Here is a 23,809-nt window from a genome sequence, read left to right as displayed (position 1 = left end):
GGCCTGTATGCACGCTTACCACACAACCTCCATGACCTGTATGTGCACTCACCACACAACCTCCATGGCCTGTATGCACACTCACCACATAACCTCCATGACCTGTATGCACGCTCACCACGCAACCTCCATGGCCTGTATGTGCACTCACCACACAACCTCCATGGCCTGTATGCACGCTCACCACACAACCTCCATGGCCTGTATGCACGCTCACCACACAACCTCCATGGCCTGTATGCACGCTCACCACGCAGCCTCCATGGCCTGTATGCACGCTCACCACGCAACCTCCATGGCCTGTATGCACGCTCACCACGCAGCCTCCATTGCCTGTATGCACACTCACCACGCAGCCTCCATTGCCTGTATGCACACTCACCACGCAGCCTCCATTGCCTGTATGCACACTCACCACGCAGCCTCCATTGCCTGTATGCACGCTCACCACACAACCTCCATGGCCTTTATGCTCAACAACATTTAGACAAGCCTGTGAAATACTGGGAAAATATAGTCTGGTCAGATGCGATCAAAATTGAACACTTCAGATGCCATAATACACACCATGTTTGGAGGCCATAAGGCACTGAATATCACCCTAAAACCACCCTACCAACAGTGAAGTGTGGAGGTGGGAACATCATGGTGTGGAGCTGTTTTTTAGCCTACGGCACTGGTATACTTCATAATTACAGGGAGAATTAATGGACAAATGTACTGAGACATTTTTGATAAAAATCTGCTGCCGTCTACCAGGATGATGAAGATGAAACGAGGGTGGACATTTCAGCAAGACAATGATCCCAAACACACAGCCAAGGAAACTCTCAATTGGTTTCAGAGACATGTCATGTCATTAGCACCATTTAGAAATAGATTTACTAAGAAAATTGGCGACGTGTTCAATACTTATTTCACCCGCTGTATGTGATATAGGGTTTGTGGCTTGGTGATACAGCATTATATATTTACTATTATGTATGCCAGTAAAATGGTGTAATTTATATCAGATTTAATAGCTGGCATAGATTTTAAATTTCTGGTGCACAGACAGCCCAAAAATGCAAAATATTTATTAGAAGGTATTTGTGTACTGTGGGAGCAAAGGGCAATTTTGATGAATTCCCTCTATACCATACACTGTATAGTAGAGAAAATAATTATTTGATGCAAAATTGTCAGTGTAAGTTTCGCCACCTACAAAGAATGGAGAGGTCTGCAATTTTTATCGTAGGTCACTTCACCTGCGAGAGACAGAACCTAAAAAAAATCCCAAAAAATCTCATTGTATGATTTTTACATAATTAATTAGCATTTTATTGCATGAAATAAGTATTTGATCACCGACCAACCTGCAAGAATTCTGCCTCTCACAGACCTGCTAGTTTTTCTTTAAGAAGCCTCCTACTCTGCACTCATTACCTGTATTAATTGCACCTGTTTGAGCTCGTTACCTGTATAAATGACACCTGTCCACACACTCAATCAATCACACTCCAAACTCTCCACCATGGCCAAGACCAAAGAGCTGTCTAAGGACACCAGGGACAAAATTGTAGACCTGCACAAGGCTGGGATGGGCTACAGGACAATAGGCAAGCAGCTTGGTGAGAAGGCAACAACTGTTGGTACAATTATTAGAAAATGTAAGAAATACAAGATGACTGTCAATCTTCCTCGGTCTGGGGCTCCATGCAGGATCTCGCATCGTGGGGTAAGGATGATTCTGAGAAAGGTCAGGAATCAGCCCAGACCAACACGGGAGGACCTGGTCAATGACCTGAAGAGAGCTGGAACCACAGTCTCAAACATTACCGTTAGTAACACACTACGTCGTCATGGATTAAAATCCTGCAGAGCACTCAAGGTTTCCCTTCTCACGCCAGCACATGACCAGACCCGTTTGAAGTTCGCCAATGACCATCTGGATGATCCAGAAGAGGCATGGGAGAAGGTCATGACGTCAGATGAGACCAAAATAGAACTTTTTGGTATCAATTCCACTTGCTGTGTTTGGAGGAAGAAGAAGGATCAGTACAACCCCAAGAACACGGTCCCAACAGTGAAGCATAGTGGGGAAAACATGTTTGGGGGTGCAAAGGGACAGGATGACTGCAACTTATTGAAGGGAGGATGGTTGGGGTCATGTATTGTGAGATTTTGGCCAACAACCTCCTTCCCTCAGTAAGAGCGTTGAAGATGGGTCATGGCTGGGTCTTCCAGCATGACAATGACCCAAAACACACAGCCAGGGCTACTAAGGAGTGGCTCCATAAGAAGCATTTCAAGCTCCTGGAGTGGGCTAGCCAGTCTCCGGACCTGAACCCAATAGAAAATCTTTGGAGGGAGCTGAAACTCAATGTTGCCCAGCGACAGCCCCGAAACCTGAAAGATCTGGAGAAGATCTGTATGGAGGAAGGGGCCAAAATCCCTGCTGCAGTGTGTGCAAACCTGGTCAAGAACTGCAGGAAACGTCTGACCTCTGTAATTGCAAACAAAGGTTTTTGGACCAAATATTAAGTTCTGTTTTTCCATTGTATCAAATACTTATTTCATGCAATAAAATGCAAATTAATCATACAATGGGATTTTCTGGATTTTATTATTAGATTCTGTCTCTCACAAGTGAAGTGACCAACTATAAAAATTACAGACTTCTCCATTCTTTGTAGGTGGGAAAACTTGCAAAATCAACAATATGTCAAATACTTATTTTCCCCACTGTATGTGTGTGATCCCAGGACAGGACAAGTGCCTTTTAGTTGTAATTCATTGTAAAAACCATTTCTGGTGCAAATGGGAACATCTTAAGCACCAGGTTATTGGTGCTGGAACAGCAGGAACAAGGAGGATCTTTGTGACAGAACTGGAACGGCAGGGGCCGTTGCAGCAGAGCTGGAACAGCAATGAATGATTGATGTAGCAGAGCTGCAGAAAATGGAGAATGAAGCAACGGAGCTGTACGGTATGAAGCCAACTACCTAAATACCCAACCAGGTTAAATGACCCAAGGGCTGATGTTGGATTGGAGTACATTGGGTTGCATTCAGCTGATTATTTTTTACTCTCTGATCCTGGGACAGTTCAGCCCTCGGACATAAGGCCGGTTGTTGAGTGTGAGTCAGGAGACCTGCAGACAGTTAGATGGTCTGTCCGAGCCGGGGAGTGATCTGCAGACATTGGGAGTCATTCGCAGCATTGATTTCTTGGTGGTGGATGATGGCAGCCATTGTATCCAGCATGGAGCACGGACACTACAGAACAGACCTGTACCGGCACATGAGTCATTAATTCCCGCCGGGATCGCTGCTGTCTTCCCAACAATAGAATAGCACATTGCTGTTTATTGGAGACATGAAATTTCCTAACGACTCCATATATAATTACGGTCTCGGAGCCAGGTAGAAATAATGAGGCTATAACACCTGATGTAAGTGCCGGGTTATGTGGTGGCATAAAAGGTGGTCTTTATATCAGTCTTTATGAAGGAGCGGGGGGCCGTTCCTGCCGAGAAGCTGCGACTCGTATCGCTGGATGGTAAGAATCCTTAATCCGCACATCTCACAGCCGGACCCCCGCAGTCTCACAGCCGGACCCCCGCAGTCTCGTGCCTTACATGTAATGTGCAGCTGCAAGCGCTGTAAAGTCATCTGAGAATACCGATGTAACGATGTTTTGATTTACATAGGACTGCAAAACAACAAATGGCAAGGATTGCAGAGTGGCTCCCATAGCGCTGTATGGGCCCTAGTGCAGCTCCAGATGTCCCCCCTGGAGGTCTCTTCATTTCACTGGAGATTACGGCTTATTTTTTCAGTCGGATTTTCTATGAATCATTGAGTTAAACATCGTGGCTGCTCCGTTACAAGTAATCCCTTAATATTAATGGGTTTCATTAAAAATGTTGCCGGCTATAGAATCTGACTTTTTTTTTTTTGGCTGCCGAATGAGTTAACTGAGTATCCATCAGCGAGCTCAATCTGATGTCTTTCTGAGCTCCTGTCTGTTGCTGCTGATTTGTGACCACCTGAAACTGAATGTACAAAGAGCTTATAAAAGCCCGATGGCGAAGCATTTTTAAGGCAAGAAAAAAGATGTTTAGCCCCCAATATCATGTTAAAAAAATATATATATATTCCCAACTCCTTTAAAACTTTTCTCCCGGGTCAGACCCTTTTCGATGCAGCTGCACGGGTACTAAAGGAGTGATGAACCAGTGCGGTACGGTCACGGAGGAGACGGCAGAGCGGGCGCTGAACACTACTGCATCCCGTGAGCCCCCTGAACTGCGCCACTGATGAGCCTTTTCTGATCGCAGATCCTGGTGCCTTCGTATCTGACAGCTCAGACGGATTCAGAATTGGCCGCGGTCACCAGATTGTTACTGACTCTTAACCCCTTCCCGACATTGGACTGGTACGTCCTAAATTCGATTCCTTATGTATGATGCTCAGGAGCCTAGATGATACCTGGTAGATGATGGCTGTGTTACACCACCATCATCTGCCTCTAACAGTAGAGAGCCACTGTCAGTCTTTGAGGCACTGATGTATTGCGATCGCAGCATGTCATTGGGTTGCAATGGCAGCTGTGGACCTGCTGAAAGCCCCTGTGGCTTCCTGGTCTGTGCTGCTGTGAAGCTCAGCCTGTGGATGGGCTTCATTAGGAGACCGTGATTTTTTTACTATATTCAGCAATATTAGAGAATTACAGTATATAGTACAAGCGAAAAAACAATCGCAACAGGACTAAAAAAGAATCAGTTTTTTAATATATATATATATATATATATATATATATATATATATATATATATATATACATATATATATATATATATATATATATATATATATATATATATATATATATATATATATATATAAAAAAAATCAAATAATTTATATTATCCCAGTTTTCCCCCATTAGAGTAATACAAAAATTAAATTACACTTATTTGGTTTTGCTGCATTTGTAATAGTCCGATCTATTGTTACAGCCTTCTTCGCATGTCAGTGTTGACTGGAGACACGTACACCCATTATTATCTACTAGATGGTGGCCCGATTCTAACGCATCGGGTATTCTAGAATATGCATGCGGCCGACAGGGCGCGACTAATCAGCGAAGCAGTGTTTAAATTGGTTGTGCACTACTTTAAATTAACCCCCCAATGTTTTCACCCCGGGGCCCCTAATGAATTTTGGAGGACCGGGGAGCGAGGCCGCTGGTCGGGGTACTTCTGCTGCGAGCAGCCGGGAGATGACCGGCTAGCACTGGGTGAGCGTGTGAGGGTGAGCGTGGGAGCGGGTGAGCGTGGGAGGGTGAGAATGTGAGGGTGTGAGGGTGAGCGTGGGAGCAGGTGAGCGTGAGAGCGGGTGTGAGGGTGAGCGTGAGAAAGTGAGCGTGTGAGGGTGAGCGTCCGAGGGTGAGCGTCCGAGGGTGAGCATCCGAGGGTGAGCGTCCGAGGGTGAGCGTGTGAGGGCGAGCGTGAGAAAGTGAGCGTCCGAGGGTGAGCGTCCGAGGGTGAGCGTCCGAGGGTGAGCGTCCGAGGGTGAGCGTGTGAGGGTGAGCGTCCGAGGGTGAGCGTGTGAGGGTGAGCGTCCGAGGAATTTCCTGGACAGACAGATGGAAAGACAGACAGACAGGATAAGACAATTATATATATTAGATTGGACTGCGCACATGTACGTGGACATGTCCATTTTTGTCCTGTAGCACGGACGTCACACGTGCATGCGGATTGTATAAAGTGTGACACATATCGGAATAGAAATGACAGATGTTTAGGTGTTAGATGTGCAAAGATAGAGAATAGATAGATAGAGATGGAGTAGATAGAAAGATATCCGTGAGCTATTAGTGCCTTGCGTGTGTAGTTTACTGTACTTGTATTTAGCTAATAAATAAATGAAAAAAACTACATGGAGGTCCTCCTTATTTTTGATAACCAGCAAAGTTAAAAAAGACAGCTGGGGGCTGATATTATCAGGCTGAGAAGGTCCCTGGTTATTGTTCCCTTCCCAGCCTAAAAATACCAGCCCGCAGCTACTCCAGAATTGACACATTACATTAGATGCTCTTCCTGATGCCCTGGTGCGGTGGAAATCGGGGTAATGGTAGTTGGGTTTGATGACAGCTGTAAATTGTCAAAAATCACAACTGCCATCAACTCCTGGAGTTGTATTTAGCTAATAAATAAATGGAAAAAAAAACATGTGGGGTCCCCTTTATTTTTGATAACCAGCAAAGGTAAAGCAGACAGCCGGGGGCTGATATTATCAGGCTGAGAAGGTCCCTGGTTATTGTTCCCTTCCCAGCCTAAAAATACCAGCCTGCAGCTACTCCAGAATTGACACATTACATTAGATGCTCTTCCTGGTGTGGTGGTGGAAATCGGGTTATGGTAGTTTGGTTTGATGACAGCTGTGAATAGTCAAAAATCACAGCTGCCATCAACCCCTAGGGTTAGCAATGGAGAGGGGTCTATCAGACACCCCCATTACTAACACGGTAATAAAAAATAAAAGCACACACAGAAAAAAACACTTTACTTAAATAAAGACTCCCCCCACACTGCCCCTCGTTAACCAATTTATTTGTAAAAATGTTCCCACAAAGCTCCTCCGCCGTAGTCCATGTTCCTCACATCTGTTGGTGAATGAGGGATAGTGTGGGGGAGTCTTTATTCAAATAAAGTATTTTTTTCTGTGTTTTTTTTTTTTTTGATTACTGGGGTAGTAATGCGGGTGTCTGATAGACGCCTCTCCATTACTAACCCGTGGGCTTAATGTCAACGGACATTACACAGCTGACATCAACCCCAGCTACCATTACCCCGATTGCCACCGCACCAAGGCATCAGGAAGAGCCTGGTAAAGAGCCAGAATTGGGCGCATCTAATGTGACGCACCACTCCTGGGGCGGCTGCGGGCTGGTATTTTTAGGCTGGGAAGGGCCCAATAACCAGCGACCTTCCCAGCCTGATAATATCAGCTCTCAGCTGTCTGCTTTACCTTTGCTGGTTATCAAAAAAAAAAAGGGGGAGACCCCACGTCGTTTTTTTTTTTTAATGATTTATTTATTAGCTAAATACAAATACAGTAAACTGCACACGCACGTCACAGATTATCTCACGGATGTCTATTTTTCTCTTATCTTTGCACATTTTTAACACCTAAACATCTGTCACTTCTATTCTATTCCGGTACGTGGCACATGGATGACACACACGTTCACACGGACACACTTCGTACACCACGGATTTTGCGGTGTAATTGCACTAGTAAATATTGCTCTGAAGCTCAGGCCCATGTTCGAGCATTTCTAACCCCGTCCTGCCATATCTGGCACATCTGACGTGTCCAGCTTCCCTGCCGGCGGCGGTGAGCACTGATGCCGTCGCCTGCCTGTCACTTGTGCTGACATGGAGTCATGGAGCTTTATCTTGACCTATTGCTGAACTCCTTGTGATTTATACATGATCTGGTCCTGGGCGCACACCTGATCCCCGGCTGCGGAGAGGACGCTGCCGAGCCCGGTGACCTCCGCATTGAATCATCAACGTAGGATCAATTACTTTCTGTTTAATGACAATTGGGGGCAAAGAAGAAGGAACACGATGGTTATTGTCAGCTCCGCGTCCTTACTGGTACCATCTAGATATGATCGCTGTCTTCCCATCAGATCCAGGGACGCTTTCCCAGTTTCACCTGCTGGTTCAGTGTCTGTACGTAGACGCCGGTTGGAAAAACACTCTCACCATTGAATCTGGTTAAGGACTCCCAATTTTTGGTAGCGAATCCCTGCCATCCACATCACAACCAATAGGTGGCGCACACACGGAGGCATTCAGCCCAATTCATCATTTGGTTTTTGTTTTTGTTTTTTTCACATAAAATAGAGTTAAAAAAAAGTGCAAAGTAAAACAACAAACCAAAAACTAAACCAAAACTTTGCAAATGCGATATTGAACCCGGCTGACACTACATAAACTTCTCCCAGCAAAAGCATCAGAAAGCTGGTGACTGAACACCAGCCGTCTCTCGATTCGATATGTCGAGTAAGAAAAGAAACATTTGTGGGAACGATTTTTTGAAATAAGATAAAGGCAAGAAAACTGTGGCCGCAATTCATCATTTTGCAATTTTTTTTTTTTGTCCAAATTCTTCAAAATGGGTTGATGAATTATCTAGAAAATCAAAGATGCTCTTCTTCTCTTTTTTTATTTTTGGCATTCGCCTTTTTTTTTTTGCACCCTTGTAGAGCGAAAAAGTCGCATCATCCTGTAAAATGTCGTACGTTGTGCAAAAAAAAATATAAAAATAATAATTTGTATTCCACTAGGGAACTAGAGGACAATTGTGCCAAAAATTTGCAACAGATTCAAACAACATCTGGATAAGGAAAACTTACTACCACATTATCAAAAAAAAAAACCCCAGACTAAGCCAAGTAAAGGAAACGTAAAAAATAAACGTAATAAAATTACAAATGAGGCAGAAATATATATATAAAAAAAAAAAAAAGTCTGAAATAAAACCTGTTTAAGGTGCAAAGACTGTGATGAATCGGGGCCTTTGTCTTTAGCTTTTCATTGATAAAAGGTTAATATATTCAGCTGATTGTTGTGCCCGCGCCATCTGGCTGGCCTAATGCAAAGGCAGATAACCCAGGACTGGCAAATGCAGCATTTGTAATCTGAATTATGCCCAGATAAATCTCTCTTCTCTTGCCTTTCCGAGCAGCTGTGGCTGTAGCAGGGAGCGCACATCTTCAGTATAATCCTCTTACAGTGGACCGGGGTTTTTTTTTTGTTTCTTTTTATATATAAGATCCAGTTTTCTGTCCGCTCTTCTCGCGCAGTTTTACAGATGCATGTTACCATTCTTGCTGCATTTTGCTGCGGGGAGCTCATAGAATTACATTCTGCAGTTTGGTTGGAGAAAATGTCACATGATGATGAAGTAACAGAAAGGTTCCATACCAACACCATCCTCCTTGATCTCGGGGGGGAGGAATAACCCTTTAACTATCTTGAACATTTCTGGCATGTCCATGTGATATGTCAAAAATGTCTCCACTCAATGTTTTTTTATTTATCCCATTGTGCAGGTCCCTCTCCATTCATTCCCCCCCTGCATGTGGAATCCTATCCATATGCTATAAATGTCGGTGATCGGGATGACCAATTAAAAAAAAAAAAAATCACCTTAATGAATTTGCACAAAATGAAGAATGCACGTCTTTTGCCTTCACTTCAAATTTTAATTTAGTTACTTAATTCCTGCTCAACAGGTGGTCTGTTTCTACTACTGAGCCAATCATGTTTCCTACTTCAGCTCTTCTCCCCTCTCACAGCAAACAGTCTTAGGCATTCTGCTGCAGCTGCATCTCCCTCCTCTCACAGTACACAGTCTCAGACATGCTGCTGAAGCTGCATCTCCCTCCTCTCACAGTACACTGTATTAGGCATGCTGCTGCAGCTGCATCTCCCTCCTCTCACAGTACACTGTATTAGGCATGCTGCTGCAGCTGCATCTCCCTCCTCTCACAGTACACTGTATTAGGCATGCTGCTGCAGCTGCATCTCCCTCCTCTCACAGTACACTGTATTAGGCATGCTGCTGCAGCTGCATCTCCCTCCTCTCACAGTACACAATCTCAGACATGCTGCTGAAGCTGCATCTCCCTCCTCTCACAGTACACAGCAGTAGGCATGCTGCTGCAGCTGCATCTCCCTCCTCTGACAGTACAGTCTTAGGCATGCTGCAGCTGCATCTCCTTCCTCTCACAGTACAGTCTTAGGCATGCTGCTGCAGCTGCATCTCCCTCCTCTGACAGTACAGTCTTAGGCATGCTGCTGAAGCTGCATCTCCCTCCTCTCACAGTACACAGTCTCAGACATGCTGTTACAGCTGCATCTCCCTCCTCTCACAGTACACAGTCTCAGACATGCTGCTGAAGTTGCATCTCCCTCCTCTCACAGTACACAGTCTCAGACATGCTGCTGAAGCTGCATCTCCCTCCTCTCACAGTACACAGCAGTAGGCATGCTGCTGCAGCTGCATCTCCCTCCTCTCACAGTACACTGTATTAGGCATGCTGCTGCAGCTGCATCTCCCTCCTCTCACAGTACACAGTCTCAGACATGCTGCTGAAGCTGCATCTCCCTCCTCTCACAGTACATAGCAGTAGGCATGCTGCTGCAGCTGCATCTCCCTCCTCTCACAGTACACAGCAGTAGGCATGCTGCTGCAGCTGCATCTCCCTCCTCTCACAGTGCAGTCTTAGGCATGCTGCTGCAGCTGCATCTCCCTCCTCTGACAGTACAGTCTTAGGCATGCTGCTGCAGCTGCATCTCCCTCCTCTGACAGTACAGTCTTAGGCATGCTGCTGCAGCTGCATCTCCCTCCTCTGACAGTACAGTCTTAGGCATGCTGCTGCAGCTGCATCTCCCTCCTCTGACAGTACAGTCTTAGGCATGCTGCAGCTGCATCTCCCCCCTCTCACAGTACAGTCTTAGGCATGCTGCTGTTTCTACTACTGAGCCAATCATATGTTTCCTACTTCAGCTCTTCTCCCCTCTCACAGCAAACCGTCTTAGGCATGCTGCTGCAGCTGCATCTCCCTCCTCTCACAGTACACAGTCTCAGACATGCTGCTGAAGCTGCATCTCCCTCCTCTCACAGTACACAGCAGTAGGCATGCTGCTGCAGCTGCATCTCCCTCCTCTCACAGTACACAGCAGTAGGCATGCTGCTGCAGCTGCATCTCCCTCCTCTCACAGTACAGTCTTAGGCATGCTGCTGCAGCTGCATCTCCCTCCTCTGACAGTGCAGTCTTAGGCATGCTGCTGCAGCTGCATCTCCTTCCTCTCACAGTACAGTCTTAGGCATGCTGCTGCAGCTGCATCTCCCTCCTCTGACAGTACAGTCTTAGGCATGCTGCTGCAGCTGCATCTCCCTCCTCTGACAGTACAGTCTTAGGCATGCTGCAGCTGCATCTCCCCCCTCTCACAGTACAGTCTTAGGCATGCTGCTGTTTCTACTACTGAGCCAATCATATGTTTCCTACTTCAGCTCTTCTCCCCTCTCACAGCAAACAGTCTTAGGCATTCTGCTGAAGCTGCATCTCCCTCCTTTCACAGTACAGTTTTAAGCATGCTACTATGTCGATTCCCACATCCACGACACTATAGTGTAATGTCACTGGTGCCTCCTCTATACACGAGCTATTGGGGAAAGGCCAATAAGTACAGTTATATGAAAAAGTTTGGGCACCCCTATTCTTAAGCTTAATGTTTTCTTAAAATTGGTGTTTTTGCATCAGCTATTTCAGTTTGATATATGTAATAACTGTTGGACACAGTAATGTTTCTGCCTTGAAATGAGGTTTATTGTACTAACAGAAAATGTGCAATCTGCATTCAAACAAAATTTGACAGGTGCATAAGTATGGGCACCCTTATCATTTTCTTGTTTTAAATACTCCTACCTACTTTTCACTGACTTACTAAAGCACTTTTTTTGGTTTTGTAACCCCATTGAGCTTTGAACTTCATAGCCAGGTGTATGCAATCATGAGAAAAGCTACTTAAAGTGGCCACTTGCAAGTTGTTCTCCTGTTTGAATCTCCTCTGAAGAGTGGCCTCATGGGCTCCTCAAAACAACTGTCAAATGATCTGAAAACAAAGATTATTCAACATAGTTGTTCAGGGGAAGGATACAAAAAGCTGTCTCAGAGATTTAACCTGTCAGTTTCCACTGTGAGGAACATAGTAAGGAAATGGAAGAACACAGGGACAGTTCTTGTTAAGGCCAGAAGTGGCAGGCCAAGAAAAACATCAGAAAGGCAGAGAAGAAGAATGGTGAGATCAGTCAAGGACAATCATCAGACCACCTCCAGAGAGCTGCAGCATCAACTTGCTGCAGATGGTGTCACTGTGCATCGGTCAACTATACAACGCACTTTGCACAAGGAGAAGCTGTATGGGAGAGTGATGCGAAAAAAGCCGTTTCTGCAAGCACGCCACAAGCAGAGTCGGCTGAGGTATGCAAAAGTACATTTGGAGAAACCAATTTCTTTTTGGAAGAAGGTCCTGTGGACTGATGAAACCAAGATTGAGTTGTTTGGTCATACAAAAAGGCGTTATGCATGGCGGCAAAAAAACACAGCATTCCAAGAAAAACACTTGCTACCCACAGTAAAATTTTGTGGAGGTTCCATCATGCTTTGGGGCTGTGTGGCAAATGCCAGCACCGGGAATCTTGCTAAAGTTGAGGGACGCTTGGATTCCACTCAGTATCAGCAGATTCTTGACAATAATGTTCAAGAATCAGTGACAAAGTTGAAGTTACGCAGGGGATGGATCTTTCAGCAAGACAATGATCCAAAACACCGCTCCAAATCTACTCAGGCATTCATGCAGAGGAACAATTACAATGTTCTGGAATGGCCATCCCAGTCCCCAGACCTGAATATCATTGAACATCTGTGGGATCATTTGAAGAGGGCTGTCCATGCTCGGCGACCATCAAACTTAACTGAACTGGAATTGTTTTGTAAAGAGGAATGGTCAAAAATACCTTCATCCAGGATCCAGGAACTCACTAAAAGCTACAGGAAGCGACTAGAGGCAAAAGGAGGATCTACTAAATATTAATGTCACTTTTCTGGTGAGGTGCCCATACTTATGCACCTGTCAAATTCTGTTTGAATGCAGATTGCACATTTTCTGTTAGTACAATAAACCTCATTTCAAGGCAGAAACATTACTGTGTCCAACAGTTATTACATATATCAAACTGAAATAGCTGTTGCAAAAACACCAAATTTAAGAAAACATTAAGCTTAAGATTAATAGGGGTGCCCAAACTTTTTCATATAACTGTATTTTAGAATTTTCTGAATGCTAAATTTTAAAAGGGAAAATGTTTATCCGGCCATTCTTTGCCAGTGGATAAGTCTCCAGATCCCTGTAAATATATTGCATCACCCTAATAGCGGTTATATAGCAGCCACAATCATATACATAAACCGTAAGCCGGCAGCGGCTCGCAGGGCGAATGTTACCGACTCGTCCAACCCTGACACAGTCTACTTCTATGGAATCGGGGAAGATGGGTCTCACGGGCGCCTTTAATAATAAAGATCCTCTTAAAATAAATCAATCCTGACATTCTTCTTCCAGTATCGCAGTAGAGTCTGCTCCTATGTAAGTCTCATATTTGCCAGGTTATATTTGCTTAAAGTATAAATAAAGATACAGTATAACTATCCAGCACGTACAGAGCGAGCTATAAGTGTGACCTACACGAGACGTATGAAGAACGCTGTGCCGCACTCATACGACCAACATAACACGAGGCTGTGAGCGATCACAGGAGCACAAATTACAGGTTATGGTTTCATGAATGACATCTACATCTCTATGCTGACGGCGTTTATTTACTATTGATTGTGACAGTTTTATGTTTTTTACCTGATTATGTATGAAACTCTTTTATGTCACTTCTCAACAAACAGCAAAAAGCAAGGGGATTTAAGATTAAATGTACTTACAATAACATGACTACTATAATACTGCCCCCTGTATATAAGAATATAACTACTATAATACTGCCCCCTATATATAAGAATATAACTACTATAATACTGCTCCCTATATATAAGAATATAACTACTATAATACTGCTCCTATGTACAAGAATATAACTACTATAATACTGCCCCCTATATATAAGAATATAACTACTATAATACTGCCCCCTATGTACAAGAATATAACTACTATAATACTGCTCCTATGTACAAGAGAATATAACTACTATAATACTGCCCCCTATATATAAGAATATAACTACTATAATACTGCTCCTGTGTACAAGAATATAACTACTATAATACTGCCCCCTATATATAAGAATATAACTACTATAATACTGCCCCTATGTACAAGATTATAACTACTATAATACTGCTCCTATGGACAAGAATATAACTACTATAATACTGCCCCTATGTACAAGAATATAACTGCTATAATACTGCCCCTATGTACAAGAATATAACTACTATAATACTGCTCCTATGTATAAGAATATAACTACTATAATACTGCCCCTATGTACAAGAATATAACTGCTATAATACTGCCCCTATGTACAAGAATATAACTACTATAATACTGCTCCTATGTACAAGAATATAACTACTATAATACTGCCCCTATGTACAAGAATATAACTACTATAATACTGCTCCTATGTATAAGAATATAACTACTATAATACTGCTCCTATGTACAAGAATATAACTACTATAATACTGCTTCTATGTACAAGAATATAACTACTATAATACTGCCCCCTATGTACAAGAATATAACTGCTATAATACTGCCCCTATGTACAAGAATATAACTACTATAATACTGCTTCTATGTACAAGAATATAACTACTATAATACTGCCCCCTATGTACAAGAATATAACTGCTATAATACTGCTCCTATGAGCAAGAATATAACTACTATAATACTGCTTCTATGTACAAGAATATAACTACTATAATACTGCCCCCTATGTACAAGAATATAACTGCTATAATACTGCCCCTATGTACAAGAATATAACTACTATAATACTGCTTCTATGTACAAGAATATAACTACTATAATACTGCCCCTATGTACAAGAATATAACTACTATAATACTGCTTCTATGTACAAGAATATAACTACTATAATACTGCCCCCTATGTACAAGAATATAACTGCTATAATACTGCCCCTATGTACAAGAATATAACTACTATAATACTGCTTCTATGTACAAGAATATAACTACTATAATACTGCCCCTATGTACAAGAATATAACTGCTATAATACTGCTCCTATGTACAAGAATATAACTGCTATAATACTGCCCCTATGTACAAGAATATAACGACTATAATACTGCTCCTATGTACAAGAATATAAATACTATAATACTGCCCCCTATGTACAAGAATATAACTACTATAATACTGCTCCCTATGTAAAAGAATATAACTACTCTAATACTGCTCCTATGTACAAGAATATAACTACTATAATACTGCCACTATGTGAAAGAATATAACTACTATAATACTGCCCCTATGTACAAGAATATAACTACTATAATACTGTCCCTATGTACAAGAATATAACTACTATAATACTGCCCCTATGTACTAGAATATAACTACTATAATACTGCCACTATGTGCAAGAATATAACTACTATAATACTGCCCCTATGTACAAGAATATAACTACTATAATACTGCTCCTATGTATAAGAATATAACTACTATAATACTGCTCCTATATATAAGAATATAACTACTATAATACTGCCCCTATGTACAAGAATATAACTACTATAATACTGACCCCTATGTACAAGAATGTAACTACTATTATAATACTGCCCCCTATGTACAAGAATATAACTACTATAATACTGCTCCTATGTACAAGAATATAACTACTATAATACTGCCCCCTATGTACAAGAATATAACTACTATAATACTGCTCCTATATATAAGAATATAACTACTATAATACTGCCCCTATGTACAAGAATATAACTACTATAATACTGCCCTCTATGTACAAGAATATAACTACTATAATACTGCCCCTATGAACAAGAATATAACTACTATAATACTGCTCCTATGTACAAGAATATAACTACTATAATACTGCTCCTATGTACAAGAATATAACTACTATAATACTGCCCCCTATGTACAAGAATATAACTACTATAATACTGCTCCGATGTACAAGAATATAACTACTATAATACTGCCCCTATGTACAAGAATATAACTACTATAATACTGCCCCTATGTACAGGAATATAACTACTATAATACTGCCCCTATGTACAAGAATGTAACTACTATAATACTGCCCCCTATGTACAAGAATATAACTGCTATAATACTGCTCCTATGTACAAGAATATAACTGCTATAATACTGCCCCTATGTACAAGAATATAACGACTATAATACTGCTCCTATGTACAAGAATATAAATACTATAATACTGCCCCCTATGTACAAGAATATAACTACTATAATACTGCTCCCTATGTAAAAGAATATAACTACTCTAATACTGCTCCTATGTACAAGAATATAACTACTATAATACTGCCCCTATGTACAAGATTATAACTACTATAATACTGCTCCTATGGACAAGAATATAACTACTATAATACTGCTCCTATGTACAAGAATATAACTACTATAATACTGCTCCCTATGTACAAGAATATAGCTACTATAATACTGCTCCTATGTACAAGAATATAACTACTATAATACTGCTCCTATGTACAGGAATATAACTACTATAATACTGCCCCCTATATATAAGAATATAACTACTATAATACTGCTCCTATGTACAAGAATATAACTACTATAATACTGCCCCTATGTACAAGAATATAACTACTATAATACTGCCCCTATGTACAAGAATATAGCTACTATAATACTGCTCCCTATGTACAAGAATATAACTACTATAATACTGCTCCTATGTACAGGAATATAACTACTATAATACTGCTCCTATGTACAGGAATATAACTACTATAATACTGCCTCTATGTACAAGAATATAACTACTATAATACTGCCCCCTATATATAAGAATATAACTACTATAATACTGCCCCCTATATATAAGAATATAACTACTATAATACTGCCCCTACGTACAAGAATATAACTACTATAATATTGCCCCTATGTACAAGAATATAACTACTATAATACTGCTCCTATGTACAAGAATATAACTACTATAATACTGCTCCCTATGTACAAGAATATAACTACTATAATACTGCTCTTATGTACAAGAATATAACTACTATAATACTGCCCCCTATATATAAGAATATAACTACTATAATACTGCCCCGTATGTACAAGAATATAACTACTATAATGCTGCCCTCTATGTACAAGAATATAACTACTATAATACTGCCCCTATGAACAAGAATATAACTACTATAATACTGCTCCTATGTACAAGAATATAACTACTATAATACTGCCCCCTATGTATAAGAATATAACTACTATAATACTGCTCCTATGTACAAGAATATAACTACTATAATACTGCTCCTATGTATAAGAATATAACTACTATAATACTGCTCCTATGTACAAGAATATAACTACTATAATACTGCTCCTATGTACAAGAATATAACTACTATAATACTGCCCCCTATGTACAAGAATATAACTGCTATAATACTGCCCCCTATGTACAAGAATATAACTACTATAATACTGCTCCGATGTACAAGAATATAACTACTATAATACTGCCCCTATGTACAAGAATATAACTACTATAATACTGCCCCTATGTACAAGAATATAACTACTATAATACTGCCCCTATGTACAGGAATATAACTACTATAATACTGCCCCCTATGTACAAGAATATAACTACTATAATACTGCCCCCTATGTACAAGAATATAACTACTATAATACTGCCCCTATGTACAAGAATATAACTACTATAATACTGGCCCCTATGTACAAGAATATAACTACTATAATACTGTCCCTATGTACTAGAATATAACTACTATAATACTGCCACTATGTGCAAGAATATAACTACTATAATAATGCCCTATGTACAAGAATATAACTACTATAATACTGCCCCTATGTACAAGAATATAACTACTATAATACTGCCCCCTATGTATAAGAATATAACTACTATAATACTACCCCTATGTACAAGAATATAACTACTATAATACTGCTCCTATGTACAAGAATATAACTACTATAATACTGCTCCTATGTACAAGAATATAACTACTATAATACTGCTCCTATGTACAAGAATATAACTACTATAATCCTGCCTCTATGTACAAGAATATAAGTACTATAATACTGCCCCCTATGTACAAGAATATAACTACTATAATACTGCTCCTATATACAAGAATATAAGTACTATAATACTGCCCCCTATGTACAAGAATATAACTACTATAATACTCCCCCTATGTACAAGAATATAACTATTATAATACTGCCCCTATGTACAAGAATATAACTACTATAATACTGCGCCCTATGTACAAGAATATAACTACTATAATACTGCTCCTATGTACAAGAATATAACTACTATAATACTGCTCCCTATGTACAAAAATATAACTACTATAATACTGCTCCTATGTACAAGAATATAACTACTATAATACTGCTCCTATGTACAAGAATACAACTACTATAATACTGCTCCTATGTACAAGAATACAACTACTATAATACTGCTCCTATGTACAAGAATATAACTACTATAATACTGCCCCTATGTACAAGAATATAACTACTATACTGTGCTCTATGTACAAGAATATAGCTACTATAATACTGCCCCTATGTACAAGAATATAACTACTATAATACTGCCCACTATGTACAAGAATATAACTACTATAATACTGCCCCTATGTACAAGAATATAACTACTATAATACTGCCCCCTATGTACAAGAATATAACTACTATAATACTGCTCCTATGTACAAGAATATAACTACTATAATACTGCCCCATGTACAAGAATATAACTACTATAATACTGCCCCTATGTACAAGAATATAACTACTATAATACTGCCCCTATGTACAAGAATATAACTACTATAATACTGTCCACTATGTACAAGAATACAACTACTATAATACTGCTCCTATGTACAAGAATATAACTACTATAATACTGCCCCTATGTACAAGAATATAACTACTATACTGTGCTCTATGTACAAGAATATAGCTACTATAATACTGCCCCTATGTACAAGAATATAACTACTATAATACTGCCCACTATGTACAAGAATATAACTACTATAATACTGCCCCTATGTACAAGAATATAACTACTATAATACTGCCCCCTATGTACAAGAATATAACTACTATAATACTGCTCCTATGTACAAGAATATAACTACTATAATACTGCCCCATGTACAAGAATATAACTACTATAATACTGCCCCTATGTACAAGAATATAACTACTATAATACTGCCCCTATGTACAAGAATATAACTACTATAATACTGTCCACTATGTACAAGAATATAACTACTATAATACTGCTCCTATATACAAGAATATAACTACTATAATACTGCCCCCTATGTACAAGAATATAACTGCTATAATACTGCTCCTATGTACAAGAATATAACTACTATAATACTGCTCCTATGTACAAGAATTTAACTACTATACTGCGCTCTATGTATAAGATTATAACTACTATAATACTGCCCCCTATGTACAAGAATATAACTACTATAATACTGCCCCTATGTACAAGAATATAGCTACTATAATACTGCTCCTATGTACAAGAATATAACTACTATAATACTTCCCCTATGTACAAGAATATAACTACTATAATACTGCCCCTATGTATAAGAATATAACTACTATAATACTGCCCCTATGTACAAGAATATAACTACTATAATACTGACCCTATGTACAAGAATATAACTATTATAATACTGCCCCCTATGTACAAGAATATAACTACTATAATACTGCGCCCTATGTACAAGAATATAACTACTATAATACTGCTCCTATGTACAGGAATATAACTACTATAATATTGTCCCTATATACAAGAATATAGCTACTATAATACTGCCCCTATGTACAATAATATAACTACTATAATGCTGCTCCTATATACAAGAATATAACTACTATAATACTGCCCCCTATATACAAGAATATAACTACTATAATACTGCTCCTATGTACAGGAATATAACTACTATAATATTGTCCCTATATACAAGAATATAGCTACTATAATACTGCTCCTATGTACAAGAATATAACTACTATAATACTGCTCCCTATGTACAAGAATATAACTACTATAATACTGCCCCCTATATACAAGAATATAACTACTATAATACTGCCCCTATATACAAGAATATAACTACTATAATACTGCCCCTATGTACAAGAATATAACTACTATAATACTGCTCCTATATACAAGAATATAACTACTATAATACTGCCCCTATATACAAGAATATAGCTACTATAATACTGCCCCTATGTACAAGAATATAACTACTATAATACTGCCGCTATATACAAGAATATAACTACTATAATACTGCCCCCTATGTACAAGAATATAACTACTATAATACTGCTCCTATATACAAGAATATAACTACTATAATACTGCCTCCTATATACAAGAATATAACTGCTATAATACTGCCCCTATGTACAAGAATATAACTACTATAATACTGCCCCCTATGTACAATAATATAACTACTATAATGCTGCTCCTATGTACAAGAATATAACTACTATAATACTGCCCCCTATATACAAGAATATAACTACTATAATAGTGCTCCTATGTACAAGAATATAACTACTATAATACTGCCCCTATGTACAAGAATATAACTACTATAATACTGCCCCTATGTACAAGAATATAACTACTATAATACTGCCCCCTATATACAAGAATATAACTACTATAATAGTGCTCCTATGTACAAGAATATAACTACTATAATACTGCCCCTATGTACAAGAATATAACTACTATAATACTGCCCCTATGTACAAGAATATAACTGCTATAATACTGCTCCCTATGTACAAGAATATAACTACTATAATACTGCCCCTATGTACAAGAATATAACTACTATAATGCTGCCCCTATGTACAAGAATATAACTACTATAATACTGCCCCTATGTACAAGAATATAACTACTATAATACTGCTCCTATATACAAGAATATAACTACTATAATACTGCTCCTATATACAAGAATATAACTACTATAATACTGCTCCTATATACAAGAATATAACTACTATAATACTGCCCCCTATATACAAGAATATAACTACTATAATAGTGCTCCTATGTACAAGAATATAACTACTATAATACTGCCCCTATGTACAAGAATATAACTACTATAATACTGCCCCTATGTACAAGAATATAACTGCTATAATACTGCTCCCTATGTACAAGAATATAACTACTATAATACTGCCCCTATGTACAAGAATATAACTACTATAATGCTGCCCCTATGTACAAGAATATAACTACTATAATACTGCCCCTATGTACAAGAATATAACTACTATAATACTGCTCCTATATACAAGAATATAACTACTATAATACTGCTCCTATATACAAGAATATAACTACTATAATACTGCTCCTATATACAAGAATATAACTACCATAATACTGCTCCCTATGTACAAGAATATAACTACTATAATACTGCCCCTATATACAAGAATATAACTACTATAATACTGCTCCTATATACAAGAATATAACTACTATAATACTGCTCCTATGTACAAGAATATAACTACTATAATACTGCTCCTATATACAAGAATATAACTACTATAATACTGCTCCTCTATACAAGAATATAACTACTATAATACTGCCCCTATGTACAAGAATATAACTGCTATAATACTGCTCCCTATGTACAAGAATATAACTACTATAATACTGCCCCTATGTACAAGAATATAACTACTATAATGCTGCCCCTATGTACAAGAATATAACTACTATAATACTGCCCCTATGTACAAGAATATAACTACTATAATACTGCTCCTATATACAAGAATATAACTACTATAATACTGCTCCTATATACAAGAATATAACTACTATAATACTGCTCCTATATACAAGAATATAACTACCATAATACTGCTCCCTATGTACAAGAATATAACTACTATAATACTGCCCCTATATACAAGAATATAACTACTATAATACTGCCCCTATATACAAGAATATAACTACTATAATACTGCCCCTATGTACAAGAATATAACTACTATAATACTGCTCCTATATACAAGAATATAACTACTATAATACTGCTCCTATATACAAGAATATAACTACTATAATACTGCTCCTATATACAAGAATATAACTACTATAATACTGCTCCCTATGTACAAGAATATAACTACTATAATACTGCCCCTATATACAAGAATATAACTACTATAATACTGCCCCTATGTACAAGAATATAACTACTATAATACAGCTCCCTATGTACAAGAATATAACTACTATAATACTGCTCCTATGTACAAGAATATAACTACTATAATACTGCCCCCTATGTACAAGAATATAACTACTATAATACTGCCCCTATGTACAGGAATATAACTACTATACTGCGCTCTATGTATAAGAATGTGATTTCTGACTGTGGTAAATTGTTTTATATAGTGACACATGCTCCCCGGCTTTGTGTTACTTTGTGTGACTTGTATACGCTGTATCTTCTGTTGTAGACCGGCTGCGGTGAATGAAATCCTGATGAAGTGGCTGGGAGACGTTCACGCCGCGCCGGTCCCTTCTAAGCTCTGAGCCGCTCTACGTCACCTCAGCCAAATTCTTGATTCTTCACTCGATTATCCTCAGAATATATTCCTAATTCCTTCCTGGTATAATCCTGCACGCGCTGATTGTCTGCCGGTCGTGCGTCTAATGGAGAAAGGCATTGTTATTACCGGCACGGAGAATGAATTTTCTAACCAGTTTCATTTCATAATTAACCCTGAACCTTCTCATAGAAGCAGCAATTTGTGAATAATGACTTGTTTTATATAATTAAACAGAAATGTTGCAGTAATGGAATGTGATCATGTGATGAATAGAAAGATGGCGGCGTGCGTGTCACCGCTCCAGGTAGTGATATTGCCCAATGGTAACTTGGGAATTAGCTGTGCGTTACTCCGGTCAGTAAGAAGAGATCTTGGGGCCGGTGGCTTCTGGTTGATGCTGTACATTGTGGACATCTATGATGCCATCCATCTTTAGACCTCAGTGTATGCAGTGAGTGCACACAGTGTCTGTAGACAGTCCGCGATACAGCTTAACAACATTGCCGGTAGTAAAAAAGGGAGGAGGGGGATGCAGCTGCAGCGTCTGAATTTCCAAAACAGATCTCTTGGGGTATGCCGGGATATGAGAGGTCTTGTTAGGTGTCCCAGGTTCCGAGAGATCCCATGGGGTGCTCCGGGATACATTGTGTCTTCTTGGGTATTCCTGCTGTATGATGGGTCCATTGGAGTGGTCCTGTAAATGGTAGAGCTAGAGGGGTGGTCCTGCATATGTCAGGTTTTGAGGGGTAGTTTTGTATTTGATAGTCCTTTTGGGGTGTTCTTAGTATACGGGAATACTTGTGGGGTGAACCCTTCATGTGTATCATCTTGTTATGGTGTCTTACCTGTATACAGCAGGTCTTATGGAGTGTTTTTGATGTATACAGCTGATCTGAAGGGCTGTTCCTGGTATATGCCGGGCCTTATGGGCTGTTCTCGGTATATGTCTGGCCTTTTAGGTTGTTCTCAGTATATGTCGGGCCTGTTGGGCTGTTCCCAGTATATAGCTGGTCTTGTCGGGTGTTCCTGGTGTTTACCGCAGGTCTTGTGGAATGTTTTCAATATACATCACGTATTGTGGCGTGATCCCAGTCAACAGCAGGTATTGTGGGTATGATGTCCTAGGTACAGTACAGACCAAAAGTTTGGACACACCTTCTCATTTAAAGATTTTTCTGTATTTTCATGACTTTGAAAA

General features: G+C 39.4%; 1 protein-coding gene across 1 annotated transcript in view; it reads left to right on the top strand.

Moving 5' to 3' along the window:
• Positions 1–22,859, top strand: part of EPHX2 (epoxide hydrolase 2) — a 78,204-nt gene extending 55,345 nt beyond the window's left edge. Inside the window, exon 19 of the mRNA XM_073673837.1 lies at positions 22,519–22,859. Within this exon, the coding sequence (XP_073529938.1) occupies positions 22,519–22,594 (76 nt within the window). The 3' untranslated portion in view covers positions 22,595–22,859. The remainder of the gene's footprint in view (positions 1–22,518) is intronic.
• The last annotated feature ends 950 nt before the right edge of the window (positions 22,860–23,809 follow it).

This window comes from Phyllobates terribilis, unplaced genomic scaffold (genome assembly GCF_046119375.1).
Source record: "Phyllobates terribilis strain yellow unplaced genomic scaffold, ASM4611937v1 Scaffold_3__8_contigs__length_932513732, whole genome shotgun sequence".
Lineage (NCBI taxonomy): Eukaryota > Metazoa > Chordata > Amphibia > Anura > Dendrobatidae > Phyllobates > Phyllobates terribilis.
The sequence above is the reverse complement of the archived record's forward strand: the minus strand, read 5'-3'. Positions and strand labels throughout refer to the sequence as shown.